The sequence below is a fragment of the Lycorma delicatula genome, chromosome 11 (genome assembly GCF_047948215.1).
Source record: "Lycorma delicatula isolate Av1 chromosome 11, ASM4794821v1, whole genome shotgun sequence".
Taxonomy (NCBI): Eukaryota; Metazoa; Arthropoda; class Insecta; order Hemiptera; family Fulgoridae; genus Lycorma; species Lycorma delicatula.
In genome coordinates, this window is record NC_134465.1 from 13,695,075 (window position 1) to 13,709,905 (window position 14,831).

General features: G+C 31.9%; 1 protein-coding gene across 5 annotated transcripts in view; it reads right to left on the reverse strand.

The window, feature by feature from the left end:
• Bap170 (Brahma associated protein 170kD) overlaps window positions 1–14,831 on the reverse strand; it is a 278,139-nt gene that overhangs the window by 82,859 nt on the left and 180,449 nt on the right. For 4 of the 5 annotated variants that reach the window (XR_012758142.1, XR_012758143.1, XM_075378239.1 and 1 more), the window contains exons 10-11: window positions 11,230–11,647; window positions 2,500–2,901 (exon numbers count right to left, since the gene is read on the reverse strand). Coding sequence is in view for 3 of the 5 variants with exons in the window: in XM_075378239.1 (XP_075234354.1) it covers window positions 2,500–2,901; window positions 11,230–11,647 (820 nt within the window). In the remaining 2 variants the exon portion in view is untranslated. The remainder of the gene's footprint in view (window positions 1–2,499; window positions 2,902–11,229; window positions 11,648–14,831) is intronic. The other variant, XM_075378240.1, reaches the window with a different exon arrangement.

Consider the following 14,831-nt stretch of genomic DNA (forward strand, 5'->3'; position numbering starts at 1 on the left):
TTTTAACAATGTCCTATGTAGGGTAACCTGTAGGATGAAATGTGAACTAAATAGAATATCGAGGTTTAAAATGGCAAAATATTCATATTTTTATCATTTTTCTTTTATGAGATACAAGCTATTGAATTTTGTATTTTACATAGAGAAAATACAAAATATTGCCATAAAAACAGGCTTATATTTTATTTAATTAAAATTTTTGTGATCAACAGGGAAAGAAATGATTACACAGTAAAAAGAGCACATTCCATAAAATAAGAATCGCTAAAAAAAATTCTACAAGATTTTTTTTACTGTATTAAGAGTAGACTCCAACCTTAATACTTAATTTCCAAAAAAAGAATTCTGAAAAGACCTTTTCAAGTATTTTTAATATTTCAAAATGTTTGTTTTATTATGCTAAATGTATATAATGGTACACAACAATACATGCTGTCACCGTGATGAAGGTTATGAAATAATAGAAAATGTCATTTTTTACTTTGAAGATTAATTAAGCTCACAGCTTGCTGTATTACACAACAAAAGTAAATTTATTTGATAAATTGGTTTAAAAAATTTGCCCAAATGGACATCCTATTTATTAAATTTTGATTATATTTATCAAATAACAATGAATTCGTTTTGGGGGGCAAGAGAAGACTAAGAGAATTCAGAGTATACATGAAAATTATGTATAATTTATCAAGACAATTAAAATAATAATTATATAACTAAAAACTAATATTAGTAATGTAGATTCTTAACAAAAATATTGTTAGTACTGATGAAGGAAGGAAAGGAAAATGACAACAAAGGACATCAAACAAAGGAAATTATAACACAGGAAAGGAGGCCACAACAAAGATCGATGATGAAAAACTTTCTTGTTTTTAAAAAAAAAACATCTTAACAGCGCTCATCCTCTTTTCTCTCCCTCATTCATCTTCTTTCTCTTCTTCCTTTTCAGCAGAAAATTAAAGAGATCAAGAGTTAGTGAATTAGAAGACTGGCTGATTTAAATTTATTAAACTGACTAATAGCACTCAACTACAAAATAAACATGCAAAATATAATATGCTAGTGGAAATAAATATCTGGCAATCAAAAACACAATAAAAAAAACCAAACCACACATTTTCATGCACTTTAAAACTTTACATCACCTGTGAGATGATCACCAAGGAGCATGACCAGACATACGGCGATTTTACGCACACAGTATGCGCTTCTAAATTACAATTTAAAAATTCTTTTGTTACAAATCAATATGAATCGATAAATCTGGAAACATATAGAAACTGATCTTTTCAAGGTGATCCAGAAAGAAAATTCTACAAGAAGAAAGAAACTGTATTTATACTTTATTTTGCTTTGCTTAGACATTTAGTGTTAGCAGAGAACCAAATAAGAATAACATGTGATTCATACACAATAATTATGACTGTACAATGAGAAAAAATACTTCTAGGAATGGACTGGTAAATGACTATGAAACATATACTCAAACAAAGCTGTAGTGCATTATATCAACCCATAAAAGAACAGTATTTTCATAAAATTTAACCCTTTTCTATAGCAGCAAAATAAATACAAGTAATAAAGAAATTTATGATATGCATGCACAGAACTATGCATTAATGCCATAAAAAACTTAATACATAATAAAAATTACACGTTTCAAAAGAGATGATTCAAAAAACTATAATGAAATAAAAACCAGGAGGAGAAAATTTTTTTTGTAGAGTTTTCATATTTCACTTAAGATGAAAGAATAGAGCTAAACTGATAAATCAGCAATAAAACAGTAAATATTTCTTACACTAATCTTTATTCCAAAACATAAAAGCTGCTCTTTCTATTTTGGGTTGATTATTATCGACAAGCCGATGAATTCTCTTCCTATAATCAAACATCAGCAATAATTTCTTTTCCGATATATATCTTCAATTGTTTTCTTTTCAAATATTATAAACATAGTATATTGTTTTCCAATATTTATTTATACGTAGAAAAAACCCAAGGATATACAACTAAGATTACAACCGTACGGTATGGAAAAAAACTTTTGATGGCTATTTTAAGAAAACTTGAAACAAAAATAAATCTTTTTAGAATAGTCAGCCAGGACTGTAATTTGAAACTTCATTGTAGATTAATAAATTCGGGTAAAACCAAATTTAAATGATAAAGACAATTTTTTTAAAAATGTAAACGGTGATGCAATCATGGTTTACGAAAGAGCAAATAACAGAAGGATGAAAGCTCAATATACTAGAAAAAACAAAAATAGATTCTTCTGATTAAATAAGGAAATTAAAATAGTCATTTGCTTATTAATAAATACTGCTTTCTGAGAATATTTTTTATTCAAAGCTGCATCTTGAAAAAGAAGAATGCTTTTAATGATAATTTTGCATAGCCAAAAGCCCCCTCATTCTTAGCAAGCAGTGGGCTAATAATTATTCCCTTTTCAATTCTTGACACCATTTAAGACTGCTTTAATTATATTTACATTACCTGTTGAGCACGCTCGATAGCCAGGCAACGGGTCGGACCAGTAATTCCAGAAACCAAACTCGATGCAGACGATGTTGCACAACTATAGTGGGGAGGATCGGTTACCTTGTTGGCTAGAAGACTCTTGATCAATGACGTCGATGATCCGCTGCTCGATGCCGTGCCGGAACCGGATGAAGATGATACTACTGCGTTTGTGTTTGTTCCATCGGTAATGACATTAGATGCTGCGGATGTGATAGGCGATGAAGATGTCGTACTAGTCATTGTAATTGTGGTTGTAGTATTTGTTGACGCGGCAACGGTGACAGAAACAGTAGTAGGAGGAGATGGGCTCGGTGTTGGTGAATTACTAGTGCCGACACCACGAAGTGCTTGACTCAAATGTGGATGCGATGACACCTTTACCACCATTAAAAGAGGAACACAAAACAACACATACTAGCAATACTAATACAACAAAATTAACAAAAAATAAAATAATCAGAAAATAAAAAAACATAAGGTAAAAAATAACTACAATAAACAAGCATTCTACATAATTTTATTCTTGTTAATCCATGATTTTACAGAAAATATTAACTCAAATTCCTACACGTTTATATATATTCTTTTTAATAAATAAAAAGAACTGATACATGCAACAATCAACAATTTTTGTATTCTGTACAGTCTTGTTCAGTGAAAGTCTGTTAAAACGAGAAGAAATTCTAACTCAATAAAAAATTTCCCCAAAAAATTCATCTTATTGCCATATTTTACGTTTATGTATTCCACAACAATATTAACTATAAAACTTCCTGAAATCGTAATTCAGCATACAAATCTCATAATGTGTATTGTACTCTGTAAAACTCGACATCTATGTAGAGATGTCGATCTATATTGAACATCAGTGAAGTTTAAGAGGCTGAGTCTAGTATCATTCATACACAAAGGATGAAATGACATTCATGATACTTACAAGTAAACACAGCAGTCTAACCTGTGAAGTAGTGACTTCTTGTCGCTCTTCTTGTTTTTAAACTATCTACTTCAATAATCAATATTTATTATTAAAATTAATGTTTCTTTGAAACAACATTTGAGATGATTTTGAAAAAACATATGATGAAAATGGAAATAAAAACTTATGATAAGGCACAAGCCTTTCCTGTAAAGGTAATATTAGCGTTGGTATTCAAAGGTGTTCATACACTGTGCAACAAAAATTAAAAAAAACTGATAACATTCAAAAGAAAATCTGAATAGAAATCTAATAGAAGAGATTCAAAAATGATCTGAAAATTCTTTACATTAAATGTTTAAAAAAAATATTGTCTGTATAGAAATGACACCGTACTAAGGGACACCTTGCATAGCTAACCAAGATAAAAATTTTGTGGACAATATAATTAGAGGAAATATGATTTATTGATTTATATATAACATACAAATAACATTTCAAACATTGGAATTCAAATTACTATCACCATCAATCGAAACTATTTCATTTAGACAGAAGCAAAGGAGAACTTTAATTTTTTTTTTATTCACAGGTAGTTTTCACAATAAGTTAGAACCAGGAACTGAAGGAATGAATAAAGAAATAAACAATGATATTCTTTGTTATATACAGAATGCTATTAAAGGAAACATTTGAAAAAAAATGTGAAATAATAATTAGGTACTAATGAATGACAATATGTGCCTGCATATTCATACTGATTATTATTAATCTAGCACGACATGATGTAGTTAATATCTTTGAAGCATTTATCATTCCCTCCCGATTTAACATCAGCTGATATTATTTGGTACCTCGCTCAAGAAAAATTCTAAAAAAAAAGCACTACAGGACACCAATAATATGCTGTTGACATGATAAAGTGACTAAAGAAAATTTCTAGGATTTAATTCTATAAGCATTACCAGAAACTTTGTTAGTGAACAGCTGCCAAAGGAGAGTACTACTATGAAGATAATTTAATGTAAAATATGAAACTAACTTTTCTAAATAAGTAATGTGTACATCAGTTCAATTATCACATATTCAAAACCTACTAATATTTAAACCCCTCGTAACAGCAAGATAAATAATCTCATTGAAAAAAGCAACTTTTTAATAACACATAAATGATAAATTCCTCATTACTAGCATACTTCTGTACTCTCTATAACAGACCTTCACAATACATAAACAGGAAAAGCTGAAATATTATTTAATTTTCATACTACTTTACATAATAGTGCTAATAAGAAAATATGATGCAAAAAAATATCAGAATTCAACTTCATAATAATCTGAATAAAAAAAATCAAAAAAAAAATCGATAAAATAATCTACATTCTCAGTAACAGAAATTGAAAAAAAAATCTTTGTATAAATATAAATTATATATATATATATTAGGTAATACAATCTTGCAGTAGGCAGCATAACTTTACTGTAGGTGACATGATTTGATACATTCTAAAGAATGACACAGCCATTCTTAAGAATAACAAAATTTCATGCCGGGTTTATTATGGAAGAAGAGATAATCAAGCCTAAAAAAAAAAGAAAAACACTGTAACATTTTAGATCTTTTATTCATTTTTATGAGAAATTGAAGTAAAGATTTATTGGAGCCAAAATCCAAGCCTGTTACATGAAAATTACTTTTGAAGGAACAGGCAGGTATATATATGACAAGTTTTATACAAGTTTTTTTTTAGAATTATTTGTATAATTATGGTGAAGTATGTTGGAGAGGTCAAATGAAAACCTTAAAAATACATTAAAAACTCATAAAATCATGTCACAATCTCAGTTCATACATGCATCTAAAAGAAGCTATAGTGTGTCATTCCTTTCTAACTTTCTTGGTCTCCAGTCAGTGTTAGAAGACTCTGGTTTTTTCTCCAGTGAAAATTCTTGCTAGGAAGTAATCGCTTTCTGTTTCAAAGTGCAACAAAAATTGATGCAGGCGTCAACATATCAGGAATTGTTCCAGGCATCAATTCCTCACTTTAACCGGCACGGCACCTACATTAAATGCTTTATAGAACTGCAGAACATGACGGTGATGTTCAGATAATTCAGTCTGCTAATCGTAACCCACCGGGTTGGTCTAGTGGTGAATGCGTCTTCCCAAATCAGCTGATTTGGAAGTCGAGAGTTACAGCGTTCAAGACCTAGTAAAGCCAGTTATTTTTACATGGATTTGAATACTAGATTGTGGATACCGGTGTTCTTTGGTGGTTGGGTTTCAATTAACCACACATCTCAGGAATGGTCGAACTGAGAATGTACAAGACTACACTTCATTTACACTCATACATATCATCCTCTGAAGAATTATCTAAACAGTAGTTACCGGTGGCTAAACAGGGAAAAGAAAAAAAAAAAAGTCGGCTAATCGTAGCCCATATTCAGACATGTTGCTATTTCATTCACTGTTATTTCTTCAGATTTTGTTTCACCAAGATTTCAACCGTTGCAAAGCTTTCATCAAAACTTACCTTCCTTAAACTAGTTAAGCAGAGTCTGTTACAAAACAAACACAATTTAAAAACTTTCTAATTCAAATGTACATTACATTTACATCACCATCAATATATTATATATATATATATATATATATATATACAATAAACTTTCATTTGTCAATGAATTTTGATGGGCTTCACCTCTATGCTAATAAAAAAAAAATCACAAAATACTGTTCCACTTTGAAACTATCATTGCATTAATGCTAAGACAAGATACTATGCTTGATGGCACATGTTGCCACATATTGACTTCTTTTCATCTGATAAACATTATATGTCGCAACTTTAGCACTATGTTTGAAATTTTTACCACATTTTTAAGGTTTTCATTCTACTCCCCTTCATGTACGTCTAATGAAAAACTTCTTTAACCTTCACCAGTAACTGTCGATATTAGCAGTACCGTGTGTTTCAAAATGAATATCAGGGTTTTAAAACTGTGTAATATTTCTCAAGTTTGACGCACATTGATTAATTATACGTGAAATGAAAGAGCAACTCAAAACAGTTTTATCTGTGTGCTAGCTCGTAAACTGTTTCCTGTATCTTCCGCTTGAAAGCACTAGTTGCAAAGATGGCAACCATCCCCAACAGAAAGCGGTCTGTGTTTTGCAGTTTGCAAGGTGTGAATCTGTAATTACCATTCAACATGCATTCCATTTGAAGTTCTGTTGTGATTTCCCAAGCGACATAACAATCATAGATAGTATAAACAATTTGAAACCACTGGCTGTATTTATAAAGAGAAGAGTACAGGATGACGGAGTGTCTCCGAAGGCAATGCTGAAGCATGTAAGAGAGTCTATTGTGTATAGTCCTAGAAAATCCATTAGAAAGGATAGCTACTAACTAACAATTACAGTGATGTCTGTACAAAGGGTTTTAAGGAAACACTTACAACTGCATCCATATTGTTTACAGCTGTTACAAGCTCTAAAGCCCACAGGTTATGGTTTGCCAAATAGTTTCACAAATGAAATGATGCACTGCGACGATAAAAACTTTCTTTATCGTGTTGTATTATTCAGTGATGAATCAACATTTCACATTAATAGTAAAGTAAATTCTCATAATGTGCATATCTGGGAATCAGAAAACTCTCATAAAATATTGCAGTGTGAACAAGACTCCCCAAAACTGAATGTTTTTTTTTTGTTGTATCCTAACAGCAAGTTTACAGGCCATTCTTTTTGCGGAAGAAAATATATCTAGAATGAACCATATTGTTATACAACTACGGCTCTTTCCTCAACCGCAATACGAACCACTGAACTTTATTTGGCAACAAGTTGGTATGTCTCTTCACTGGCACAATACTGTACGTGATCGGTTGAATGAAATTCTCCCCAACCGCTTGATCAGCCACCAGGAATAGATGATAGAACTTGTTTGCCACGGCTTCCACATTCACCCGATCTAACCGCACGCGATTTTTTTTCTTTGGGGATTTATAAAGAATCAAGTATATGTGCCACTGTTACCAACTGACCTACTCAACATGAGACAAAGAATGGATGCAGCTTTGCATCAATTACTCCAGACTTGTTCATTAAAGTAGAGGATGGACTCTCCTGTCAGCTGGATACGTGCCGTGTGATGAATGGTACTCGCACTGAACACTAATAGAAAAAACTGTTAAGTTGCACTTTCATTTCACGTATAATTAATTTATCAATGTAAGTGAAACATAATACATATACTTTAAAATCCAGATATTCATTTTGAAACACATGTTACATTACACATTATGAAATTGCAAATGTCCATTTCACATTTTATTCTGGCTGTTATAAATACAATCGTGTTTAAAATTCCAAATTTTACAGAACATATTTACAAGTAAGGCAATAAATACTGTAAATGGGGAAACAAAGAAAATATTTCAATATAAATTAGTAATAAAAAAAGAAAAATCTATATTTAAAGCATTAAAAAAATATACAAAGAATTCATTTTCACTAGCTTACATTAAAAAAATAAACAATTTTACTGTTTCATAAAAAAAAAAAAAAATAAATAAAAATAAATATATATATATATATATATATATATCTCAACATTCATCTAATTATTAATAACTATCTATTAACATTACCTTTTTTTTATCCATTGTATAATAGATAAAACTACTTAATACACTAAAAACTGTGACTTTTTGTTTTCTTTATTTTTTCTTATAATCGTAAATATGTTTTAACCCTTCACAGGTGGAAACCCATATATGGACTACCTGTGCTTATGCTTGAGGGCAAAACCCCAAATAAGGGTCTCTGATTGTGACCGGCTATTTGTCTTCACATATTTACTTATAAATTCCAAGAGGTGGCAGGAGATGTTCTTTCAATCATTTCAAGATTGTAATTCCTGATACAACGTGATTAGGAACCATTTACTTCAGTTATCAGACAAGTTTAATGACCGTGTGTATGTAACAAGACAGGTGCATTATTTTTTCCTGTTTTTCACTCATTTTTAAGTAATTCTTTAGAAATTGTTCCTTCCAAAACTTCATTTTCGGCTTGCTTCGTTTGAATTCAAACAAAATTTTTAAGGCAAAAATTCAGAAGGAAATGAATAAAAATATTAATATTATTATTATAATAAAGCCATATTTATACTATTCCCTGCCTAGGTGCACTACTTCTTCAAAATTGCTGTTTTTATATTACCATCAATGTTACTACTGTTACTACTACATTACCCTCTTAAGTGTCTTTATATGAAAAGAACACAATGTAAAACAAAACCAATATCATGAACTATAGTTTGCAAATCCTAGTGCGCTCAATGTGCCATTTTCACACAAGCTTTTTCTTGCGAGATAATTAAACATTGTTCCTTAACCAGACTGGTGGCAGAATTCAGCAAAAACACAATTTATATGCTGTTTTTACGCACGAATGTGTATTTTAAGTTACTTTAAATAGTTTTCGCATGAACTTTTTTTTTGAAAATGTCTTCCACCTATAGCCATAAACATTGCCCCGTGCGAAGGGTTAATACTAGGATCTGGCAAAGATAAGAAAAAAAGTAAAAGGATATTAAAAAATCAAAAACTATTGAATTAAGAACATTCTCACAATCAAATTATAAACTCGAAGGTTATACAAAAATAAATACTTATTTTAGTTAAAAAGAGATTTTATCATTAAAAAAAAATTAACTTCAAAATTTCAAAAAATGGGAACAATAAAATAAATAAAGGGAAGTTTACTGGAAGTTTATTTTTAATTAACTATATTTCTTAAAGTACACATAATTTTTTTTCACAAGCCAATTTGTTATGATATACAAGGTGCGACAATAAAGTAATGAGACTGATTTTTCTTTGCAAGATGTGGCAACCCTGCAACTTACGTAGGCACACCATCTTTGACCTTGGTCTATAAGCTACTTCTAGTCCAAGCGGCACATTGATGAAACTGCTCAGTTTTTCTTCAATTTAAAAGTATTAAAATTAAAATAAACATAAGTAGATTAATAAGTTAAAAAAATATTAAAATCATAACCAATCATCATAGTGTAAAAGTAATTACGTCCGTTATGTAGGAAAGTCGCAGTTGTTAAACTGCTTAAGCAACCATATCATGTAGTGTGTTGAATGATAAGACACCTAAATTTCAGGTGCTGCAATGGTATTGATAAGCTCTATGTAAAGAATAAACAAACCATGGTCTGGCTAGAAACATCGATCAGGGCTAGATTGGAAAAGATTACAATCTTTCTGCAGGAAAGAACAAATAAATAAAATAGAAAAACCCATCTTTAAAAAAATGTTTAAAGCATCTCACTGAAAAAACCCAAAACAGAAAAACATTTTCTAAAATAAAAATATGTTCAAAAACCAAGGGTCGCTTTTAATACCCTTAATGGTAGGTAAAGACCGTAATCAAATGAGGCTAGTATGCATTAATCCCTGGATGAAGTGGTCTAAGAGAAAAACCAATTTTTGTGGCATGCCTCTTCTGATTTTGTAGATAAATGTCTACATACTCTTGAAACATACAGAACGGGTTAGAAGATTCACAAAGTTAAAAGTATATAAAATGAACTGCAGGCCAAGATGCACACAACTACACCCTTACTTTAAATATAATCGATAATCAGAGTATTCTGCAATATGGCTTTTAGGTTTAAACTCTTAAGAAAAAATTATAGATAGAAAATGCAAGTGACAGAGGTGCAGATATGGAAGAAAATGCTGAAAACCAGACAGAATACAATTACGATCAAATTCCTATAGGTGTATCGTTAGGTAATCAATGATCACAACCAGACCCGTGTTGTATTTCCCTGTTTAATAATGTTGACTGCACATAAATTCAGAAAGATTTACTTGTTTAACCTTCATTTCTTCTTCATATGCTTTAAAATAAGCTTTTCAAAAATAGAATTAGAAATAAAATACAAAAATAATTACAATAGATCTTAGCAAAATATAAAAATATATTTGGACTGATGTGTTCTATTCATTCAGTGTACTTGTCTATAGAATTCTTACTCTTCATCACTTTATATATACAGTCAGTGATTCTAGGTGCAATTGATAATAAATATCATAGTAATAGAGACAACAATTTGGTTTATGAGGAATAAATTCATTAATTTAATGTTTTTTCAAACATAATGTTTGTTTAAATTCAAACCTATAACATTAATAGTAATACAAGCATGAGATCTGTAGATATTTACTTTGGTTTTATTTTTTCTAAACTAATTTTACCTTATTGATCTTTTTAATTTACATTATTATTTATTTGACATTAATTAAGCAAAATTAAAATCATCCTGACACACTTTTAAAGAGTAAATAAACAGATGATGGCCAAATATAGAGGAAAAGAGATGATTAACGTTGGAGCAATGAACCAACTATGAGTGATGTAGCGTAATCTGATTAATTACACAGATAACGGTTAACATCAACAGTAAAAATTTGTGTTTAGGATATGAACTGAAAAATAAATGTTTATTGGGTGCAACAATAGAAAGAAATAGAAGGATCGAGTTAGTGGAAGATGTGAAAGGAAAATATGGTAATGCCAAGATGAAGAGAAGGGTCTGAAGTGAAGTGTTACAGAAGCTAGATCCTTTAACTCCCAGTAGAAATACATAAAATTTTTCAAATTTATAGAAAAAATTGTAAAGAATAAAGCCACGGTTTTTAATGTATAGAATAATAACAATAATAATTAACTGTGATCACCTTATCCTTACCTTACTCTTGATCTCTTTTTTAATAGGCTTTGTTGGTGTTGAAGTCATATTTGAGGGCGAAGGTGACGATGAAGCAGAGGCAGGAGATGGTTTAGGAGGAGCACAAAGTTGTGCTTTTAAAATAGGTGAAACAGGTAATGATGGTAAACTTGTAATAGAATTACTAGCGGGTGAAACTATAAGACTTGCAGTCGAATGTGGTTGTGGTGATGTTAACTGATGTTGCTGTTGTTGCGGGGTCGGTGGCCTTTGTTGTGGATTTGTGGCAGTATTTATAGGATTAATAATATGTTGTTGAGGTGAATTTACTGGTTGAGGTGTTGTCTTTGTCCCTCGCACCTGTATCCCTTCATAGTGATGTACTGCCGTATCACCAACCATCGTTTGACGGGGGCCGACTGCAGCACCAAAGGCATTTCTAAACATAGAAAAAAATAACATTACAACATAAACCAAAATATATGCAGCCAAAAGCAAAATCATAATTAAATATGTTAACTCGAGGATAACAGCACACTACACAAAATAACTCCTTTAGATTATCATTGTTATATAACACAGTGATTTCAAACTTTACTTAACGTGAAACACTTTTTAAATTCTAAAATTTTTAAGGAACACTAGAGTAAATTTGGGTTTTAGTTATAATATATGGTAACACACATACATTAGACAAACAAAATAAGCACTTATGCCAATTTTTATACCTAAAAAAAAAAAACATTTTTCAGTTTTTCATTTTACATAAAATAGTACAAAAATAATTAAATGAAATAAATAGTAAAAAAAGAAAAAAACTTAGTTTTTTCTCAATGTTTTTAGTTTTCAATGACTGTGATGTGTTGGAGCTTCAAATTACAAATTCATTTAATTTCAGGAACAATGTTAGAAACCTGAATTCTTAAATCAGTAGCACATAAAGTCAATTTCTATATTTGGATTTTGTTACAGCGCAAGGTGAAAAACTTGCCTCGCATAAATATGTTGTCGCAAAAGGAAGTAAAAGATGAATAGCTAATATTATTAAGTTCACATATTCTTGGACAACTTATCCAAAATTTGTTTAGCAGAAGATTTTAAAATTGTTGTTTTATGCCAGAATCAGTTGTCAAATTAATTCATTTTCTGAAATCAGCTGTGTTCATACCTGTTGGTGTAGCTGTCATTGTGAAAGGATTTCAAATCCTAGAATCATCTTCCTGGCACTGTGGGAAATATTGACCAAGGATTAACTGCAAGTCATCCAAATGTTACAATTTAATTTTGTAAACTTTACTGTCTATTTTTAAACTTTCTTCATGTAAGTCATCTAAGGTAGGAAAACGATCAAGTTTTTTCTCTTCTAATGAAGAGATCAAGTATACAGACTTTCATTTGAAAGACACAATTTTATCCATTACATTAAAAACAGGAATGTTTCTTCCTTGTAATGTTAAATTTATTTTGTTACACTTATATCTGCTAAATAAGCAACACTCATTAACCATGTACAGTTTGTTAAAAATTCCATGAAGTTTTGCCCCAAACCGTTTGATGAAAAGAAAACAAATAACTCACTAAGCATTTCAAATGATCTCAACAATTTTTCCTAGGAACAGCCACCATAATTCAGTGTGCAATAACAGTGCAATATGTTTTTTTTCTTTTTTTGGCTTGTTTTAGCTCCGGGTCCGCAGTCAAGCACTTCAGTATGCAGAGGATGAGATGAATGTTTTGTAGCGTGTGTGAAAAATGCCATGCCTGACCGGGATTCGAACCCAGGACCTACGGGTGAAAGGTCAAGATGCTATCACTCAGTGCAATATGTTCGCTACCCACTTCATCACATAACATTTTGAATAACCTGGATTGGATTGGATGAGATTTTAGTTTGTTTTTATACATATAAACTATTAATGCACAAAGTCTTCTCCAGTAGTTCTTTCTTAGAGGTATTGCAAAAGAGTAAATCCTCTTCAATGCTCTAATTATACACATAATGCAGAAATACCAGTAGAACAGACAGACCTGTGATATCTGTTGAATCATCCATCTGTAAAACAAATTCACTGCAAAGTTTAAGTAGATTAATTAGCTCCATCTCTACCACAGTAGAAAAATCAGCAATGCAGCATAAAACAGTGTTATTGGATAATTGTAATGAATTGATTTTTTACAGACTATTTGCTGAACATGCAGAACACAATGTCTTTCACACAATGCTAACAAGTAAGCTCCAGTCATATGAACTTCACTATTACGTGCAATGCACTGGGCTCACAAAAGAATGTTCCTATAACATTGGAATTGCAAATGCTGAGCCCAGTACGATAATTCAACCCCCAATTGGGATGGATGACTCTATGGACACCAAAGAAGACATCGATGGCCTTCTTTGCAACAAACTGGAGGTGCTCCTTGAATTGAAGCCCCTCATCAAAGATAACAGCTAGATAGTCCTGAACGGTAACATAGCTAGTCGGAAGGCTGTCCATCACAACTCGTGGGTGACAGGTTGCAGCTAGATAACCTTTAAGAAACATCATAGTGGTTTTCTCTGCACTGAAAACCATCATATGCTGACGACTCCACAACTTGAGAACCTTACACGCCTGCTTTGCTCTGAGCTCTATCTCGGCACGCGAGTTGCTCTCGACCAGCACAAACCCATCATCGGCATAATCCATGATGCGGCAGCCACTAGGCATTCACAACCGCATGAGAAAGTCGAAATCAATGACCCAGATGAGTGGACCTAAAACACTGCCTTGCGAACAACCTTTTGACAAGGTCTTTCCTACTTCCAAGCTGCCATCACAAAGGTGATGGCTTCAGTTCTGTCACTGAAGTAGCTCAAGAGAGTTCTAATCTCATTTAGCATGCACCTGCACTGCTGAATTTAAAACAAGACAGAGGGCCACCACAAGTTATTGAAGGCCCTGGATATGTCCAAAAGGACACCAAGCACATATTTGCACTCGCTGGATGAAGCCAGATCCATTACCTTAAGAATTGCGTCCTTTGTGCCCTTGCTGGAGCGAAATCCATACTGGTCATCCATCAGCACGTGGTTAGAAGTCAACCTAAAATCCGGAGGTACAAGACCTTCTCGAAAACCTTACCTACTACAGGCAAGAGGGTCAGAGGACGGTAAGAAGAACTTACGGTAAGTAGGATATCCTTAACCCACCAGGTTGGTCTAGTGGTGAACGCGTCTTCCCAAATCAGTTGATTTGGAAGTCGAGAGTTCCAGCGTTCAAGTCCTTGTAAAGCCAGTTATTTTTACACGGATTTGAATACTAGATCGTGGATACCGGTATTCTTTGGTGGTTGGGTTTCAATTAACCACACATCTCAGGAATCATCGAACTGAGAGTGTACAAGACTACACTTCATTTACGCTCATACATATCATCCTCATTCATTCTCTGAGGTATTATCTGAACGGTAGTTACCGGAGGCAAAACAGGAAAAAGAAAGAAAGAAAAAAGTAGGATATCCTTGTTGCCACCTTTTAAGAGCAATTTTAACACACCACATTTCCAACACACTGGGAAATATCAAGAAGAGAAGTAATCAAAATTTACTGAACATAGTACATGTTAAAGCCACACAGAAGTTAA